Here is a 21,465-nt window from a genome sequence, read left to right on the forward strand (position 1 = left end):
TCTGTTCATCAATAAAAATAAAAACATGTCAGAAACAGTTGTAGTGAACTTCAACCCATTTCTGTTCTTTTATGTATATGTACATGTGTGTATGTGGGTACACATATTTGTGTTGTGTGTGTATATGTGTGTACACGTACACGTGTGTGTGTATGCATGAAAAGGTGATGATAGCTTTGTAACTTTCTGCTGCACTGAGGTTTGCATTCTTTTATCTCACTTAATGGACACAGTATCTTCCTGACTTTAATGACCTTAAGAACACTAGCTTGGCTACAGCATGCCTGTGTTTCTTGTATGTCCACACAGTCAGTTTTGGATATAAAGTAATTAAGATAACTCTTTTGAAATTTGAGTAGTTTCATCTCTTTGCTTCTTGCATGCCTGTTATAGCCGCTCCTAATTTCCCTATAAATTCAAATATAATTTTTTAAAATACCACTTATCCAGAAATGTTGGTTCAATTTGTCAAGATATTATATTTGTACTTGTTTAACATTTTACCTGAAGATGGTAGATTATGTGCTATGATGTAGTCTATGAATAATCTATAAAATTCTACCAAAACAGCTGTTGCAAATTTTAAACCCCATTTGTGTTCCTTTATATATATATATATATATATATACACATATGAATATATGTATGTATATATATATATATATATATATATATATATATATATATATATATATATATATACATACATATATACACACACGCGTGTATATACACACACACACAAATATGTGTACCTACATACACACATGTACATATACATATAAGAACAGAAATGGGTTGAGGTTCACTACAACTGTTTCAGACATGTTTTTATTTTTATTGATGAACAAATATATATATTTACCACATGTAGTTTATTTTTCTCTTTGAAACCTATTTCTATTATATATATATATAATAGAAATAGGTTTCAAAGAGAAAAATAAAGTAAGAAGAAAAAGCGAAAATGCACATTGGATATTTAAAAAATAAAGGCTTTTTTATGAAAAGTAACGATAAATATATACAGTTAGATGAACTGAGGTAGAATTAAGAGGAATAAAGTTATTATTTTGAATTGTTAAAGGAATTCAAAGTCATACCGATTTCATCAATTGCTGTTCACTGGCTTTCAATGCACACTGATTACCAAATGGTGTTGTGTCTACTAGTCCCTGAATAAAAAGATTATATGTAAGGGAGGTAAGTAGTTCTGGGAGTGGTGCAATTAGGGTAGATGTAATAATGTAATATGAATGGTGTATAGAATGTATGGGAATTAGTGGTATTAATGGTAGGGTTAGTAGTGTTCTATGTTATATGTTCACGTTGAGTTGTGGATGATATTTATTGATGAAAGTTGCTTCTTTATTTCTTTGCTGAACTGAGGTATTCTGTGAACATTGATATAAAGGGAAAATTTGGAAGTTCCTAGCACACCTTTCTATGTGTTCACTGACCTGTAACTGTCTGTATTGTGGGTAGTGGATTTGTTCCTTGTGAAGAGTTGTTCTTTAATGGAGTGACATTCCTGTTTGGCCAATATAATGATTATCGCACCCTAAGCAGGTAATGGCATAGATTAAGTTTTCCAAAGCACAGGTGAAATTTGATTTTATCTTAAATATTTCACTTTGTTTAAAGTGGAACTCTGTACCCTCCAAAAGGTGGGGGCATGTACCACAATTAGGCTGACCACATTTTTTCACTTTCGGTTCCATTGTTAATGGATATAGTCTTGCATTGGTTAATATTTTTTCAATGATTTCGGTTGCATTTTGCTCTTGATAATTTTGTGTGAGTCTAAAATTTTGTTCATGTATGTATGTATGTATGCATGCATGTATGTATAAAATTAATTTACAAAGGTACCGTTAATTCTATTATTATCCAATGTCACTAGTTTAAGAATGATAATAACAGAATTAACGATACAGGCGGCTGCAGGCCAAAAAATGGCATTTAAATAGCCGAGGAATTATAATTAATCAAAGGACATACTAAGTATGTCTACCTGCTTGAAATAACAGTCAAAACTCGTTATTAAATCGTCAAAACTACACTGGTGATTACTACAGAAATCAAACGAAGGTAAATTTGGTTAAGACAATCTACTTACATACATTCAAGTATATGGATTTATGTGGACTAGTTTCTGCATTGGCACAAAATGCCTTAGCTTCTTCAGCACATATCACCACCAAAGCGATTTCCAACCTATCCTTCTGAAATCTGTGCCGCTACTGATTTGTTTCGCGCCGAAATCACAGCAGCTTCCCAGTGTAAAAAATAATCTCGTTGCCGATATATCTATATAACTGATGACGAGGATTCCAGTTGATCTGATCAATGGAACATCCTGCTCATGAAATTAACATGCAAGTGGCTGAGCACTCCACAGACACATGTTACCTCAACTTAGTTCTCAGGGAGATTCAGTGTGACATGGAATGTGACAAGGTTGGCCCTTTAAGATACAGGTACTACTCAGTTTTGCCAGCTGAGTGAACTGGTGCAACATAAAATAAAGTGTCTTGTTCACAGACGTTATGTGCTGCTGTGAACTAAACTCATGACCTTATGGTCATGAACAGAATATCCTAACCACTAAGTTATGCACCCTTACATCATTGAGCTTGGCCATTGGTCAGTTCATGAGAAATTTCCTAACAGTGTCTGTTCACAAGGCCAAGCTTATGGAGATGCCTATTAATGGTGCTTTGTGAGGATCAAGTTCTGCTAACAATGTACAAGTGCCTCTGCTTGGCTGTTGTTTAACTTTTTCAAGCAAAGCTTCATCATCCACAACAGATGATCTGCCTGACCTTGGTTTGTCTGAACCAGTTTTGTGTCACACGTTTGTTGACAGTTCCTGAGCCTTCTACATCATTAATTTCTTTTGCCACTGCCCTTGTACTCAGTCCTTTTTCCACAGGTAGCGTAAAATGGCAATTTATTCAGCACAGAATAAATAATTCATGTTCATGTGTTAAACATAAAAATAAAGAATAAACAATTCAGCAATGGTAGGATAAGTTGTATCAAATTGATGATGTAACATGAAGATGCAAGTTGCCAAAAATCATCAGAGAAAATCTGAAAAGATTTTTGCTCAACCTGGTATATATAAAGACATATACAGACAAGTACTAATACATACATCTGCACATACATATATACACAAATTATACATTCAAAAAATATTGTTATATATCTCTATGCATTAACGTGTGTGTGTATAAATGTGTGACAGTATGGCATACTAGTTTGAGTGTTCAGCTTATAATCAAAATATCATGGAGTCATTTCCTGTTTCCAACGCATTGTGTTCTTGAGCAAAATATTTTATTTCATGGTGTTCCAGTTTCCTCAGCTGAAAGTGTATACTAGTCAAATGCTGAAGCAGTTCTCTCTGTCTAACTATCCTGAATGTGCTGTTTGGTCAAAGAGTGGGAGAGGTAAAAGTTGTATTTTTATATGTACATATACAGGGTACCCTTAACAAATGTGTACACACATTGAATGATTATAAAGTCAGTGTTTATTAAAATGCATTTTATCAAAAGGTAATAGAATCTACAAGAATAATTTTTTTCATTTTATGAATGCCTGTTTTTCAACTGATGACTGTTCTGGCCCAGATACTGCAGATAATGCAGAGCAACAGAATAGCAAACATCAAGAAACATTTCCAGTGGACACAGAGTATTTTTACTGAACCCGTTTGGCAAATTATTATCAAGTTAAACCTTTACATTACTATGGTATGTAGCGAGGTCCCCATCTTACTGAAAATATAACTCCACATCTTAAAATCCTCTTGAGTGCTTGACATAACATATAGTTGCAGTAAATGGAGTAAATGAGACTAGTCACAGTATCATCAAAACAGATTGATCCAATTAATCCTTTTTTTTTTTTTTTCGTTTTTTAAGCCACACCAGTTTGGCAACAGACTAATAGAATAATTTCCAGACTTTAAAAATAAGTACTGGGGGTGATTTGTTTGACAAAACCATTTAGTGTCCCAGCATGGCCACTGTCTAATTCCTGAAACATGTAGAAGATGAAAGATAGAGATATATTTATATATGATGTTTAACAGTATTTTTCTATAATTCTGCTACTTATCAAGTACAGCATTTTTTTATTGTCTCTCTGGAAATTTGCAGAGAAATATCCATTATGTTGATGAATTTTTTTTTTCTTCAGAAGGTGAATGATTCTGTACCTTGTTAAAAACATTCAGTAACTTCCTGCACAGCATAAAAAAAAAAAGTAATCTGTGTGATATTATTTCAGTTCATACTATTCATTATTAACATGAAATTAGAAGGCATGACGAAAAGTTTTTGAGTTTCGCTCAATGATACGGATGTAAAGTATTCTGAATGAACACTCCTATAGAATGGAGTTGAAACTATCAAAAGAATCAAAAACCATTTTCTTTGGGTGTGTAGTTTTATGGATCTTAGATTGTGATTAAGCAAATATCATTGTCATCATCATCATCGTTTAACATCCGCCTTCCATGCTGGCATGGGTGGGACAGTTTGACAAGAGCCAGCCAGGCAGAAACCTGCACTAGACTTCTGTAATTGTTTTGGCGGGATTTTTACAACTGGCTGCCCTTCCTAACACCAACCACTCATCAGAGTGGACTTACTGCTTTTTACATAGCACAAGCACTAGCAAGGTCAGTTTTGACAAGGTTTTTGCAGTTGGATGTCCTTCCAAACACCAACCACTTTACAGTGTGGACTGCATGCTTTTAAGTGGCACCTACACTGACAGGATCACCAAGTACTTGCAAGATAAAAAAATAAAACTCTTTTGAGAGGTCAGGGGGCATTGGAGGAGGTGATTTTTTGTTGGATGATAAAAGGTTATAGTGAGGCAGAGAGATTCCCAAAGTGGGTGATGAATTTCTAGAAAATGGTGGTTGATTTGAGATTTGAGCAGGCAATATGAACATTTTGTGGGTGACAATGAATTTTTAGAAATTAAGTCTGCATTTACTGATATCTAGGCATGCCTAGAATAAGGATGCATTTTTATCAATTTGACTATTTGTATTAAAAACGTGGACTTGTTTATCGATCAAATATTTTTGTCACAGACTTTGAGATGGTTGTCATGCATGCTAAAAATAGCAGCCAAATAGGCCTAGGCCTTAAATCACACTCCACCACAAATTTTTTGGAGGTGGGGCATAGTCATATAAAGTCCCACGTGTTGAATTCAAAATCTCAAAAATTTCCCGAAAACTTTGAAAAATAAAAAAGTTAGGAGTTATATGTTGTGCATAATTCTGTGGTTTCATATCAAAACACAAGTGTTATTTTGAGGATGTTGACAAAATGTACAGTCACGCACAAAATGACAGCTTTGAAATCGTGTTTCTTGACTGGGTGAAAATGATCAAACTTTAAGCCTCTATAACTTTTTTAAAACAGTTTTCTGGAAAAAGTTGAATAGCTCCAGCAATTTAACTTGGAAAGGTACATTAATGTGCTGAATTTTTAAATTTTCAATAAACTTTGATTTTTGAAATGCTGGCAGCCAAACAAACTAGATCCGTATTTGCTCCAGTAAAGACGTGTCATCTAACTCTGCTCTATTGACTTCTTCTTCTCTTTGGGAATACCATACTGCCTTTCTGATGCCATCTGTAGAAATTCATTTCCACCTTTCCATTTTACTGATGCCTCCAGTCGAGAAAATTTGTCGACAGTACAGTAGTGATTATTTATTGTTTGGATTTATTCCCTCTCCTCAGAACTGTCAGTTACCAATGTGCCTTCTTTGCTATCAAACATTGACCAGCGAAGCAATGAACCCTTCACGCTTGAAGTATCACTTTGATGCAAAGCATCCTGACAAGGCGCACAAGCCATTGTCATAGGTTTTGCAACAGAGCTCCTCTTTCAAAAAGTAAATACAAACATTCAACACGCTACTCCAGGAAACTAGTAAACAGGAGAATGATGGGTTGATTGTACAACATTGCATTGCTTGTTGGTAAGTCTGGGAACTTTCACACAATTGGAGAAACATTATTTCACCCAGTTCTCTAAGAAGTTTTGTCAACCATTATGTGTTATATCGCACGTTCGGATGGCGTGCCTTCACCAATAACATACCTTTACTCTACTACTGAACTCTCACTTCCAACGACTCAACTCAACAGAACTTGATGTCTAGTCTACCAACGGCTCCGGCTCGCTGTATGTGATGCTTCTACGACTAGCTATCACATCCACTATTTATACATATTTGACTAGCCTACTCGTTGTCTGTGGGCGTCCACACAACATTATGCACAAAAAACCCAATAACATTATGAAGATCCCACTTAGTAATAACACAATTTCTCGAAGCATCAATGAAATAGCCAATGATGTCAAACATCAGTGAATTAATATTCTCCAGTGTTCTGAATTTTCTATACAAGTGGATGAGTCAACTGTTGTGGACAATCAATGTTTGACAATGGTATATGTTCTGTATTTCAGCGAAGACCTTCAACCTTTTGAGGAAATGCTGTTCACAGAGAAATTGCCACTCAATTCAAGAGGTGCAACTACTTTTCACACTCTCAAGTCTTTCATTTTTGAATATAATATCCTACTCAGTAATATTCTTGCCTGTGCATCTGATGGAAACCCTTTGATGATAGGAAGATACAGAGGTTTGTTTTTCATCTCTCCTAAAGCATGAAATTTCCCACCAGATACTAACTGTTCATTGCTTGGCACATCAGCAGCATTTAGTGGCAAAATATATGAATGGTAGGTTGAATGATGGACTACAGTTAGTTATCAAGACTGTGAACAAATTGAAGTCCAGTCCCTTGTCTGATTGAATTTTCCACCAACTCTGTGTGAGAAATTATGAGGACTATACTAAACTCTTATACCATACTGAAGTAGAGTGGCTGTCAAAAGGAAACTGTGTTTTACGCTTTGTTGAACTGTTTCATATAATCATATCTTTCTTTGAAGATACTCCACTCTCCACTTCATTGATGGCTGCAAGGTATGGTATCTTTTTTCTTTGTGATATAGCCACAAAATTAAATGATTTGAATAAGTTATTGCAAGGAAACAGAAAAACTCTCATTGATTGTAAATCATTTATCACTACCTTCATTTTGAAATTAGTGTTGTATAAGACTAACATTTCAAAATGTCAATTCCATCAATTTCCACAACTTATTTCTTTGAAAGATCAATTAGTTGATGAGGATTTAACTACATATCACAGCTATTTACAATTATTGCATGATAACATGGTGGAGCAATTTCAAGATGTTATTGCACTGAATATTCCAAATTGGTATAGCATTCTGTTTGAGGTCAATGCAGTCGATTGCGAGGATGACGTTCAGTAGGAACTGACAGAATTACAAAATGACAATGACACCACAATGTGATATTGCCGTAATGGCAAAGAAGGTTTGTGGTACCACCAGAGTATATTGAATTCCTACCACATCTGAAATTACTTTTGCTTGCCTTCCCTACCTCATACCTGGTTGAATTCGGTTTTAACCATGTTTGAACTTTACTTTCCCATAAAAGAATTGGACTGGATGTGACACAACGAGATCTGCGGCTAAAGATTACAATTTTGAAACTGAATGTATCTGCACTAACTGCATTGCACCAGACACACGGTTCTCATTAAAATGTTTTATTCTTTTCCTTTATAATACAATCATTAATTATTTTTGCATTGGTAGTTCTTATCAATGGTTAATTTGTGAAAATGATAATCAGTGTAAAAGAAAGCACAATTTTTCAAAAGTTTGGGAAACACTGCTGTAGAGGAAGTACAAAGTTACCCAGCCAGGGAGAGAGATCAAGAATGAAGACAGTAAGAGGTGCGCTGCCACAAAGGAAATACATGGTTACTCAGCCTGAGGGAAGTGCAGGAGAAAGAGAGAGAGAGTGGGAGACAGCAGGATAGAGATGGTGACAAAGTGCCAGGCATACACAATGATACAGTGAGACAGGATGTGGGTGGAACACACAGGTCGCAAACTAGCAGAAAGCAATGATACAGTGGCACAGGGCCAAGAGGACAGGAGTGAGGAGTGGGAAGTAAGCCTAATGCATGAAGTGGAAATGTGAGGAAGAGAAGAGATGTAGTTTGGTTTGTTGTGGTAGAGTATGTGAGAAATTTTCTATTTAAGTGTAGGTGGGACACAGCACTTCTAGCATTCAGTTTTGCTGATGTGAGCAGGTCTTCTCAAGAACTTCATATCGCTAGACATCTCCGTCCATTGTCATTTCTTCCGTGAAGCCCAGCATACTGAGATCAGCCCTTATCACTTAATCCTACTTCTTCTTAGGTTTCTCTCTTCTGCAGGTACCATCTACTTTCATATGCTTCACATCCAAACCAATGTAGTCTTCTCTCTTGCATGCTACATTTGGTTCCTCTTATGCCCAACTTTTCTCTCAATACATTTGCACTTTGTCACACATGTACACTGATGTTGCACATCCAACTGAGAATACTACCTTCATTTCTCTCCAGTCTACACGTCTTCTGCATTCAAAGCCCATGTCTCACTACCATGGAGTATAGCCATTCGCACAAACATCATAAAGTCTACCTTTTACTCTGAGAGAAAGTCCTTTTGTTGCCTATAGAGGTAGCTCTCTAAACTTCCTCCACCCAATTCTTATTCTAGAAACAATACTTTCAGAGCATCCTCCACCATTGCTAATTTGGTCACCTAGGTAACAGAAACTATCTACAACCTCAAGAGAGCCTCTTAAGTTCTGTGTGCTCTTAGTGCTTATTGTTCCTGCACATCTGCCATATAGAAAGGCAACTTTATTTGTTAACCTACTTGTTATTTCACTGCAACTCTTATGTGTCCATAGTTTACACTGGGTGCAGCAAATGGAATTTCTTCCATCTCCTTTCCTACATATTTAACAGGGCCATTTACCTGACAGAAAGAGAGTTTTAACAACAACTTTGGTCTTTGCTAAGTTAACTTTAAGGCCCTTTGATTCCAAGTTTTTGTTTCCATACCTGGAATTTTTTCTCCAATTCTGCTAAAGTTTCTGCAATAAGATCAAGGTCATCAGCATATAGCATTTCCTATGGGCACCCAGTTTTGAATTCTGTTATGACCTGGAGGACTATAATGAATGAGAGTAGGCTGAGAACTGAGCTCTGGTAAACCCCAAGCTGTATGCTATGGTACTGTTACTACATGTTTCTCCTAGCGAGAAATATGTAGTAACAGTACCATACAGTACAGCTTATTTGCTAATGCAACGTCACAGTCCTGCGCAGAATGATGTTACTACTTGTTAACCCCAAAAAAACATCTTTTCCAGCTGGCTACCAACACATGATCTGCATCCGTATACTGTGAGAAAGGCAGTCTACTGCTCCCTTTCTAGCCATAACGATACCTTTAGACCAATTTTTTCTGGGTAATTTCCCTTCCTTGGTACAGGACAACTGCCAGCTAGAGTTAGCAGTCAATCACTCTTACTCACAGTATATAATTTTAAAGTAATACAACAGTTACTGATCAATAAAGAGAAAATGACTAGTTTTAAATCTCTGAACGAGAAATATGTAGTAACTGTACCATACAGTAAAGTCTATTTGCCAATGCAATGTGCTAGTCCTACACGGGATGATGTTCCTACTTTTTAGCCCCAGGAAAACATCTTTTTCAGTTGGCTACTGACACATGATCTTTGTATACTGTGAGCAAGGGTGTCTTCCGCTCCCTTTCTAGCCACAGCCATACCTGTAGACCAACTTTTTCTGGGTAATTTCCCTTACTCGGTACAGGACAACTGCCAGCTAGAGATAGCAGCCACTCCCTTGCTCACAGTATATACTGTGAGCAAGGGAGTATACCGCTCCCTTTCTAGCCACAGCCATACTTGGAAATACTTGTAAAGTGACACACAGCCACTAATCTTGTGAAGAGAAAAACAACTAGTTTCAAATCTCTGGGCTAGAAATGTGCAGTAACTGTATCATACAGTAAAGTCTGTTTGCCAATGCAACACGCCAATCATACGCAGGATGATGTTACTACTTTTTAACCCGAGGAAAACATCTTTTCCAGCTGGCTACCAGCATATGATCTGTGTCTGCATACTGTGAGCAAAGTGGTCTACTGCTCACTTTCTAACCACAGCTATACCTGTAGACCAATGGTTTCTGGTCAATTTCCCTTACTCAGTACAGAACAATCACTGGCTAGAGATAGCAGTCACTTGCTCTTGCTTATACTATATACATTTAAAGCAACACACAGTCGCTGATGTTGTAATGAGAAAAACAAACTAGTATCAAATCTCTGAGCGAGAAATATGTAGTAACAGTCCCGTACAGTAAAGTCTATTTGCTAACGTAATGTGGTAGTTCTGCACAGGAGGATGTTACTACTTTATAGCTTCGGAAAAACATCTTTTCCAGCTGGCTACCAACACATCTTCTGTGTTTGTATACTGTGAGCAATGGAGTCTACCACTCCCTTTCTAGCCAAAGCGATACCTGTAGACCAATGGTTTCTGAGTAATTTCCCTTACTCGGTACAGGACAACCGCTGGCTAGAGACAGCAGTTACTCACTCTTGCTCACAGTATATACTTTGAGCAGGGGAGTATACCACTCCCTTTCTAGCCATAGCCATACCTGTAAACCAGTGATTTTCAACCAGTGTGCCACGGTATACAGGTGTGCTGTGAGATCTTCCTAAGTGTGCCGCGAAATTTTGAATGACACATTAAGAAAATGCGAAAAACCACATGATCCCAATCAAGTATTCACAGTCTGTGGTATAACATGTTGCACCACATAGCTTTGTTCATTTAGAGATAAGTGAAATGTTTCCAAATGTCACAATACTAAAATTTCTATATCTTTTATTGTTTCATTTGTCATTAGTATTGATCATATGAATGGATATTGGTTAATACTTGTCTTAAGTTGGGACACACCCCACACCCCCAAAAGAAAAAAATTTATATCATGCATCTTTTTTCCACTTTTATGGTAGAATCTACCTCTAAAACTGAGACAAATGATATATTTCTTTTTCCTCTGGTCCTAATTTTTGCTGAGACATGACCAAAAATGGTTGAAAAATAGCGTAATTTTCAGAATTCTTTTGAGAAAATCCAAATAAGCTATGAAGGTGGTTTTTACATTTTTTAGAATCTGATAACCCGTCATTGTATAGTAACAAAAGCCTTTTTTTTTTTTTTTTTTGATATTTTGGGAAAAAAAAATTTATTGTCATTAGTGGATGGACAATAAAAAAAACTGAAAAAAATCACATTTTTTTTTTTTATAAAAATGACTAACATTTTTTCAAGGCAGAATTTTTTTTAAAGGCTTCTGTCATGATGAAGCTACTATTATGAGGAAGGTCTCCTCAAAATTTCAAGCAAATCTATTGAGTAGATTTTTTGGAAAGAGCTTTGAACTTTTGATAAGTACCCATTTTGAGAAAATTACCTGTACAGAATTGAAACACAAATGTCAGCTTCTACCTCTGTTTCAGAACAATCTGTGGATGATTCCAATGATTTAGCTCAGAATTCTCTGGTTCATGCTACTTAATAAGTCTATGTTAGCTTCCTTTTACTCATATTTTGTCTTGCTTCATCTCTATATGCCATAATTTCCTAATTTTTGGGTGGATTATCGCATTGGAAGAGTGAATTTGGCCGCCATGTTTACATTGTGATGGTGGACTGTGTGGTCATGTGATGTACTGGACCAATCAGCGGGCACCATTTACCGAGTGTAGCTGCAAAGGAGGCTCAGTGTGCATTTGCTTGTTCAATATGGGCCAATTTTCAAGCTTTTTACACCAGTGAGTTCTAGTGTTTCATCACCTTATGCTAATGAGGGTATAGTAGAGGTCTATAGCTGTTTACTGGTGCATGGAACATAGCATAAATGGTGGATTTACGATGTGTTGTCAGTGTGCTAAGATTGACTATTTTTGTGTGTAATGCATCGAAAATTGATGATTTCCAGCTAGACATGGTTTCATAAAACATCTGTTTTAGGTTGGAAGACATATTTTTATTGTTTTGCTGTGTTTGTGCATGAAAGAGAAAACTTTGTGGGACCAACAGACACTGTCATCTCAATATAGACAATCCTACCCAAAACTGTCATAGTGATATTTCATCACCCTTCACAATGGATAAATATTTGAAAAGGAAAAATATTAATGATGAGTCCAGAGGCGAACAATCATCAACCTCTATTGTCAAAAAAGAGAAACATTAATCAACAATATTGTGAAAATTATTTGAAATTTGGATTTTATTGGCCTGGTGATGTTGACATACAAATCCATCATGCATAGTGTGCAGTGAAACAATGTCAAAAGAATCCAATGTACCAAGTAAATTAGAAAGACATTTTAACTCAAAACATTTATCTCTGAAAGATAAAAAGCTTGATTACTTTCAAAGACTGTTAGAGCAGAAATCAAAATAGTGAAGTTATTTTGAAAAAATAATGATCTTGTCTGAACTAGCCCAACTAGCATCAATTCAGGTGGCTGAAATAAAAGCATCAACATCTGAATCCCACATGCTTGCTGAGTCAGTCATCCTCCCAGCTTGCAAAAAGATGGTAAAATCCATGTTTGGTGAAAAAGCTGAAAAGGAATTGAACAATATTCCGCTTTCAAATGATACAATACATTGAAGAATTCTGTTGAAAAATATTGAAGACAATGTTCAGAAAAAGCTTAAGAATTCAAATTTTGCTTTAACCTTGAATGAATCCATTGACATCAGTAATAATAGTCAATTGCTTGCATTTGTATGTTTTATTGATGAGAATGAAATAATCAATTTTTGTGCTGTAAAGAAATGTCCACAACTACAAGAGGTCAAGATATTTTTGATTTGATAACAGGTTACCTCAAAGAAATGAATTTGTCTTGGAAGTCTTGTGTTGGCATTTGCACCAATGGAGCTCCCATACATGACAGGCTGTATTACAGGATTTGTATCCTTCATAGAGAAAGAAAATCCAAATCTCATTCATACTTATCGCTTTCTATATAGAGAAGTTCTTGTTTCAAAAATATTGCAGGAAGATTTAAAGGTTTTGTTATATCAAGTTGTTGGAATGGTCAGTTATATAAAAAGTAGGCCATTGAAGTCATGATTATTTGAACAACTGTGCAAAGAGATGGACTGTCAGCATGTTAAGTTGTTAATGCACACTGAGGTTCACTGGCTGTCGAAAGGCAAAGTACTAAATCGTGTTCACGAACTTCACAAGGAATTACTATCATTTTCTCTCAAGGAAAAGCAGGAGAAATTCTGTGAATACCTTAGTTGTGAATTTTGGATGTCTAAAATGGAATACCTAACAGAAATATTTAGTGAACTAAATAAAACAAACAGTAGAATGCAAGGTAAAAATGAAAATATTCTGACTTCAACTTGCCTTCAAAAAGAAAATTGTGATTTGGGAAAAAAAGAGCAATCACTGGTAATTTTGATATGTTACCTTTATTGCATTCTACCTGCTTTAGAGAAATGATCCCTATTGTGTTTACTCATCTGACAGCCCTGGACGAAAGCATCAACAATTACTTTCTGAAATTAAAGACAGAAAAGTATGGGATTAGAGATCCTTTCATTAATCATTCTTCCAACATAGAACTTGATTTACAGGAAGAAGAAGAATTGGCCACCTTCTAGTGACCGAGGGTTAAAATTAAAACATTTGAGTCTGCCCATTGATTCATTTTGGATTTCAATTCAAGAGGAGTATCACATATTCTGTAAAAGAGCTTTCGCAATTTCATTACAATTTTCAACTTCTTACATATGTAAATTAGGCTTCTCAACATTAAACAACATCGAAAACAAGAAGCGCAAGAAATTGCGTACAACAGAAGAAGAAATGAGGGTGTATCTGTCTCATATTCAACCAAGCATTGAGGAAATTATGAATAAAAGCCAGGCACAAATTTCTCACTAAAGAAGCCAGCTATTTAACTGATGAAATTTGAAACACTGCAATAAAGTAAGTTCATAGCTGTGTTTTTGAGTCATTCTGTGTGTCTCTGACTAGTCTGTGTCTACAGTTATATGCTGTCTATGACTTGCAATGTTCTTATTTTGCAAAATTCAAATATTTTTCGTATATTTAGTTAGGTGTGCCTTTATTTTCCCAGGGAAATTTCCCTTCCTCGGTACAGGATAACAGTACCTGGCTAAGGATAACAGTTACTCGCTTTTGGTCACATCATATACATTTAAAGCGACACACAGTCACTAATCTTGTAAAGAGAAAAACAACTGGTATTAAATCTCTGAGCAAGAAATATGTAGTAACAGTACAGTAAAGTATATTTGCCAATGCAACATGGCACTCCTGCGCAGGATGATGTTCCTACTTTTTCGCCCCAGGAAAACGTCTTTTCCCTCTGGCTACCAACACATAATCTGTGTCTGTACACTGTGAGCAAAGGAGTCTACCGCTCCCTTTCTACCTGTAGTTTCTGGGTAATTTCCCTTCCTCAGTATAGGACAACCACCAGCTAGAAATAGCAGTCATTCACTCTTGTCAGTATATACTTTTAATGTGACAATTAGTTTTAAATCTCTGAGTGAGAAATATGCAGTAACAGTACCATACAGCAAAGTCAATTTGCCATTACAATGTCGCAGTCCTATACAGGACGATGTTACATTTTAGCCCCAGGAAAACATCTTTTCCACTGGCTACTGATACATGATCTATGTCCATATACTGTGCACATGGGCATCTACCGCTTCCTTTCTTTTTGTAGCAATACCTGTAGACCAATGGTTTTGGGGTAATTTCCCTTCCTCAGTACAGGACAAATGCCTGCTAGAGATAGCAGTCACTTGTTCTTGCTCAGTGACACACAGTCGCTGATCTTGTAATGAGTAAAACAACTAGTTTTAAATCTCTGAGCGAGAAATATGTAGTAACAGTACCATACAGTAAATTCTATTTGCCATTGCAATGTGGCAGTCCTGCGCAGGACAATTTGGAAGTTGTCCCATACCAAAGAAGGAAAATTACCCAGAAGCCATTGGTCTACAGGTATCACTACAGCTAGAAAGGGGATGGTAGCCTCCCTAGCTCACAGTGTATGGACATAGATTTTGTGTTGGTGCTGGCAAGAAAAGGTGTTTTCTTAGGGCTAAAAAGTAGTAATAACGTTCTGCATATGACTGTCATGTTGCGTTAGCAAATAGATTTTACTATATATATGTACATGTATATTTATATATATATATATAATTATTATGGAGTGGTTTTTGCGCTTCCACCCTTTTTCTGTAATTTTTTACTTTCTCTTGAAAATTTTTCAGGTTCGTGTCTTATACATTTGAAACGTTTTCAAAAAAAAATCTAAAAGCTGGAAAACTGGGATGGGGGATAGTAGGACAACAGTTATTTTTTCATTTTTATTTTTGTTTGTGATTGTGCATGTAAGAGGGGAGTGGAAACACCAAGTGCTGGATTATGGTATCCCCTGGGAGCAGGATTTTTGTGTTGTAATCCATGTTTTCTGCCACTGCTGTTGACTTAGATATTGATATTTTGTGGTGCTGTTGCTGTTGTCTCCACATTATTGCTGAAATGAGTTAATGCTATTGTTGATGTTGGTATGGATGTTGTTATTGTTTTTCCTCATTTACCCTTACTGCTGTTGCTTATGCCTTACTTGTCACATGTCATTGTTATGGTGTCAGCAGCAGGATAGCCATTTCCACTCCCACTCCACCTTTTCTGTTTTCATTGTTTGGTAAGTAGGCTATCAGATGGTTGATTCTTCCACACAGTGGCATCTCAGCCTTCTACAGTTACTTGCAGCTCTGTCCCTTTCAGCAGAGAGATGAGACGTGGAATCTTTTCCAGATGTTCAGGATTTTTTGGAGAAAAACCTCTAGTATAGTCTCAAACTAGTTTTTCCTGCTTGTTCTCTTTCTGTCCAACAGGGTATCATTTCCCTCCAACACTCTGCAAGTTAGGATCCACTAGAGACCCAGCTTTGGTAGGACATCCTGTATTGTTAACCTCATTGTCCTTTCCAAATAGGTAGGGAAGAGAACAGTCATCACTGTGGTGGGTAATTACTGAGTGTTGAATTGCCTTACATTGGACTTACTCCGTGCAGAACTGCCTTACCCTCGGTATATGTTGGATATATGTTGCTATACATTATGGAGGGCTGTTCCAATGTGTGTTTGTCGTTGTCTCCTTTTGAATGATACTGTGACGATATTTTACTGTCTTTCTAGCAGTTACAGCTTGAGTTTCAGGTTGGAGGTATAAGAGCTGTCCTTTTTCCTGCAATTATCTTAAATAAAGTGATGCCTTCAAGTTTGGTTCTCTTGTCCTCTAGGGAGAGACTATATGGCTCCTCCTGGAAAAATGACCTTGTTTCTTTTGCTGTTGGTATTATTGTTTTATTGTTGGTGATGTTATTGCTGTTGTTGTTGCTTCCATCACTGATGTCATTGTTGTCATTACCATTGTTGAAATTGTTGCTGCTGCTGCATTGTTTATCTGCCTCTTGCATGTCAAAATATGCATGTAGTGACTATATGCACTTATGTATTTATGCATGGTTACACTTATGTATATTCATAAGTGCAGTCATGTGGTTTTGGGTTCAGGCTCACTATGCAGCACATAGGGCAAGTGTCTTCTACTATAGTCCCAGCCTAACTAAGGCCTTGTGAGTGAATTCAGTGGTCAGAAAACTGTATAGAAGTCCATCATATATATGTACATGTGTTTTTAGTTGTCCCTTCACCACTTGACAACTAGTGTTGGTTTGTTTATATCCCCATAACTTAGTGGTTTGGCAAAAGAGACTAGTACGATAGGAACCAAACTTAAAAGTATGTAACAGGAGCAAACTGAAACCTGATTGAGGAGAAGGAAAGTAGAAGATAGAGTAAATGAAATACCACTAAAAGGATAGTCGTTGCATGGTTTGCAAATTATTGGGAGAGTAATTTAGGCTTTTATATGTATTCTATAACATATAAATAATGTATTAACAATATAAAATAAATGGAACACTCAGGATACATCATAGTAACAGAAATAATGGATCTGATTGAAATAGTTTAGTATTATGATGAGATAGTGAAAGATAGCAGAAAATTAGAACTTACATACCTTATAAGGTGAGTGACCAATAATATAAAGTAGATAAGGTTAAATATCATCACCATTCTTGTCTTAACATCACTTTTCCTTTCTGGTATGTATCAGACAAAAGTTATTGATGCAAATTTTCTTTGGCCCAATGCTCCTCCTGTCAAAAACCATCACCTGTCTATTTGTCTGAATGTCTGTCTATCTACCCAGCTATATGTTTGTCACACTTTCTCTCTCTGAATATTTGTCTCTATCTATCCATTTAGGCTGTACCAGAAAATCAGAAAGAGTAACTGGTGGACATTCATGTTTTTTTCAAGTGAAACTGTCCATGTATTCTGCATCCATCGGAACATGGAGGGTAAAAGTACAAGGCAGTCACAATGGACCAGTAGACTCCTGGAAGAACTCAATCAACCATAAAGATGAAGTGGGTAACAGAAATCTGGATTTTTTTAATCTTGATGCTACTCATTCTGTTAACAGTTCTGGAAATGACTTGATAACTTCACAAACAGATGCTATCACAGAATCTGTATACTTGAAATCTGATGTAAGTTAATCAGAACTTTTTGCTTTTTATTTTAAGTAAATATAAACCATGAGAGCAGGAACCTGACATATTTATGTCTGGAATATCAGTAAATATATTTTATTCTATAGCTAAAAGTGTATGGTATAATAACAGCTAATATCTTGAATATATTTCACTACTTCATTTAATATGTTAATCATCATCATCATTTAACATCCATTTTCCATGCTAGCATGGGTTGGATGGCTTGAAAGGAGCTGGCAGGCCAGGGATCACACCAGGTTTCATAGTCTGATTTGGCTTGGTTTCTACAACTGGATGCCCTTTCTGATGCCAACCACTTTACAGAGTGTACTGGATGCTTTTTACATGGAACCATCACCAGTGTTTTTTATGCATCACTATCACCAGTGCTTTTTTTATGTGGCACCAGCACCAATGCTTTTTACATTGCACTTTGGTATTAGGATATCAATTCTGTTGTGGTGGACAGGTCTTCTTAAGTACAGCAATGCGCCACATATCTTAATATAATAATAGTACAATCTGATTGATTAATTTATACTTCATCCATAAATGTGTTTGTGTATGTATGTATATGCATATGTAATTGTGTATGCATACTCGTATTGAATTTAATAATTCTATCAGTTCATTTCCCATATATATTTTTTATTTCAGATCCCAAATTCTTTTCAGAGTAGGAAATCAGGAATTGCCTCCATTATTTTACCAAACTTAATGATGATGATGATGATGATGATAGTCAATTTTACATCTCATCTCCCCTCCTAATTAGATGGATTCAGTATACAAATCAATAAGCTAACCTCTCATCACAACACTGACACCAACTCTTCTTTCAGCAACTATACCACCACAATCACCTTTAGTTTATCATCACATAGTCAATAAATCTTTAAATAACTAACATTGAAGTTTCTCTTACTAAACTTGCAATCATCTTGTGAGGGGTTTGACTTCTACTCCCACAGTGAAAAAAACCTATCTAAAAGTTCAAGTTACTCTGAATTCTAGTCAACAGTACTGATTGTGATCTTTGTTCAATGATATAATTTCTTTAGTGCTGTTGTTACAATAAACCACCATAGCCTTTTTTCAGGAGTCACCTCATTTAATACCAGTACCTTGCTCTTGGGTGATTTTAGCTAAATTCACTCTGTTCTAAGCATTCAAAGCAGGCTTCCAATCAAAAGATAACATGGTCCATTGATGTGCCAATTCTCACAATAATTTTCCTTTACAAAAATGTCACTGTTTGTAAGAAACCTTGTTTACAAGATACAAGAGCTTAATCCCATGAGTAGATTGACTTGAAGGATTTCATTATCAACTATCACATAATCCTGTAAATTCTTCTCCATTAGTTTGTCTTCAGTACTACTTATTCTGTTTTCCTTGAATACTTTCAATTAGGTGTTTGCAAATCTTTTGAAATAGAAATGGTCCCCTAAAGTCATGACTTGTAAATGTGAATCTAAAGTTTCATGTTGATCTGAATGTGCATTAGGCGCTCTTTCAGGATTTTCAAGAAACAGGATAAGGTCCTGCCTCTTAAACATCTGTTATTTTCCAATACAAAATTTGCTTAAGTATTCTCAATTTTTTTCTCTTTTTGCCTGCTCTACAACTGACCCATCTAGACTATTTTGGTAAGGAGGATTTCATCCCAACTCCTTCAGTTTACCATGCCATAAAAACCACAGTATATATCTAGTAAATAAGTCATTTTAATAAAGAATCTATTTATATACAAGTTAGAAAACAGTTGCTATTTGCAATTTTATTGAAAAAAAAACTTCCATTCTCTGTCATATTTACATTTTTAAGTTGAAAGATGATGTTCCTGTTTAAAATAAGGATAATTTTAGTATTTTACATATCTTGTTTTTTAAAAAGGTATAGATTATTCACTTGAGTGCTCAAAAGACCATAATCCATTTCAGCATCCAAAATAAGAATGAGCAAATGCATTGTGTTCAAAATAATTGATGTGCACTAATGCTGAAAAAAGCACATGATAATTAATCTTGAATTTCTAAAACTGGGGCAATATTCTATTATTTGTTTTTACAATATATTTTTTTCTTGCTATGAAAACTCATTTCAGTGTAAACCTGTAACTCAAGGTATATTGAATCACGACATTGATAGTGTTGTTAATAGTGTTGGCAATGGTGATAACATGCAAAACTGCAAAACTGAAGTTCAGCATACCAATGATAGCAGCTATCAATCGACTTGTGATGGCAGCTGCCAATCAGAACTCAAGAAGTTACGCCAAGAGAATACATCTTTAAAATTAGAGATCCTACAGTTACGACATGGTAAAAAGAAAGACACTTTTACATTCTTATATTTTGTTAATTTATTCTTAAATATTTCTCATTTATTGAGGGAATTCTTGTTTAGCTACATTAGTTTTATTCTCATAAATACCCATTATTTGTATTTTTAGTTCACAAAGTGGAATAAGTTATTTTATTGAAAGAAGGAAGATATATCAGGGCCTTTCATTGTCACTTCTCTGCTGAGTGGGGCCTGCCCCAAATCTCAGTGACTTTTCTTCCTCACTGCAAAATAACTTATTCTGCTTCTGAATTTTCTGTATTTACTAATTGCCTAATCAAACCATTGCTAGTTTTCTCAAACTATATTGTATCTTTAACTTTAGCTGATATCTGAAATACAGATCTTTCTTTAATCTTTATTATACAAGCTTCATTCTCCTCTCTTAGGAAAATGATTTTAAGAATAAAATAATTTCATTTAGGAAAATAAAATAATGAATAAAATATTTACAGTGAGATATCAAATCTTATTCAACATCACTCTAAATCTTCTCAGAAAATTGAAACAAAAAAACAGTAACAAAATGATTTTTTTTTTTCCCCCTATCTAGCAGCTGATGGATTTAAACTTTTGGAAGATCTGAAAGAATTGATTGAGAAGTATGAAACAAATGATAGTTTACCAACTACTCCCACATCACCTGCAATGTATTTGATGAAGGTGAAGTAAGTTAAACAATGCACTTGGTTTGTGATTTGTTTTAATAGTCTTGGTTAACTCAGAAAATAATACATCTAACATAATACTTGGAATAAGTAATATCATATAGGGTATTGGTTAGTAGAAATGATAATGATAAATGGAAATGGTCCTACTTTATTAGAGTATAAAAAAATAATTACTCTTTTAATTTTCTTCATTAAAATGTCCAACAGATCATCAGTAGTGACAGGAACATAGTATTACAGTAACTGAATAAATATATGCACTTACATGCATGCATGCTTGCGTACATGCACACGCACATACAGAAGGAGACATAATGGTAGATGCAGCCAAGGTTGTATAATTGAGAAGTTTGTTTCTCAACCACATCGTTTTGGCTTTAGTCGTACTATGTGACACCTTTGACAAGTGTTTTCTACTATAGCCCAGGTTAATGAAAGCCTTATAAGGGGATTTGGTGGACAATACCTGAAAGCCTGTCATATATGTGTGTGTGTTTGTCTCATTGTTTTGACTGATATTTGTAAATGAAATTTACTATCTTCAAACCAGTGTTGCTCATTCCCACTTTTCTGTGAAAACATGTCTAATAATAGCATGGAAATAGGTAAGGCTTCATAGAAAATCTGCCTAAACGATTTCCAGCTGACCCTTGCAATCATGGAAATGTAGATATTAAAATGTTAATGGTCATCATCATTATG

The 21,465-nt window shown here is 35.5% G+C and overlaps 1 protein-coding gene across 8 annotated transcripts in view; it reads left to right on the plus strand.

The window, feature by feature from the left end:
- Window positions 1–21,465, plus strand: part of LOC106869118 (uncharacterized) — a 62,060-nt gene that overhangs the window by 21,846 nt on the left and 18,749 nt on the right. For 2 of the 8 annotated variants that reach the window (XR_016244248.1, XR_016244247.1), the window contains 3 exons: window positions 17,454–17,740; window positions 18,404–20,070; window positions 20,646–20,760. Coding sequence is in view for 6 of the 8 variants with exons in the window: in XM_052972776.2 (XP_052828736.1) it covers window positions 17,454–17,740; window positions 19,854–20,070; window positions 20,646–20,760 (619 nt within the window). In the remaining 2 variants the exon portion in view is untranslated. The remainder of the gene's footprint in view (window positions 1–17,453; window positions 17,741–18,403; window positions 20,071–20,645; window positions 20,761–21,465) is intronic. The other 6 variants (XM_052972776.2, XM_014914663.3, XM_089362551.1 and 3 more) reach the window with 4 other exon arrangements.

The sequence above is a fragment of the Octopus bimaculoides genome, chromosome 14 (genome assembly GCF_046866305.1).
Source record: "Octopus bimaculoides isolate indiv1 chromosome 14, ASM4686630v1, whole genome shotgun sequence".
Taxonomy (NCBI): Eukaryota; Metazoa; Mollusca; class Cephalopoda; order Octopoda; family Octopodidae; genus Octopus; species Octopus bimaculoides.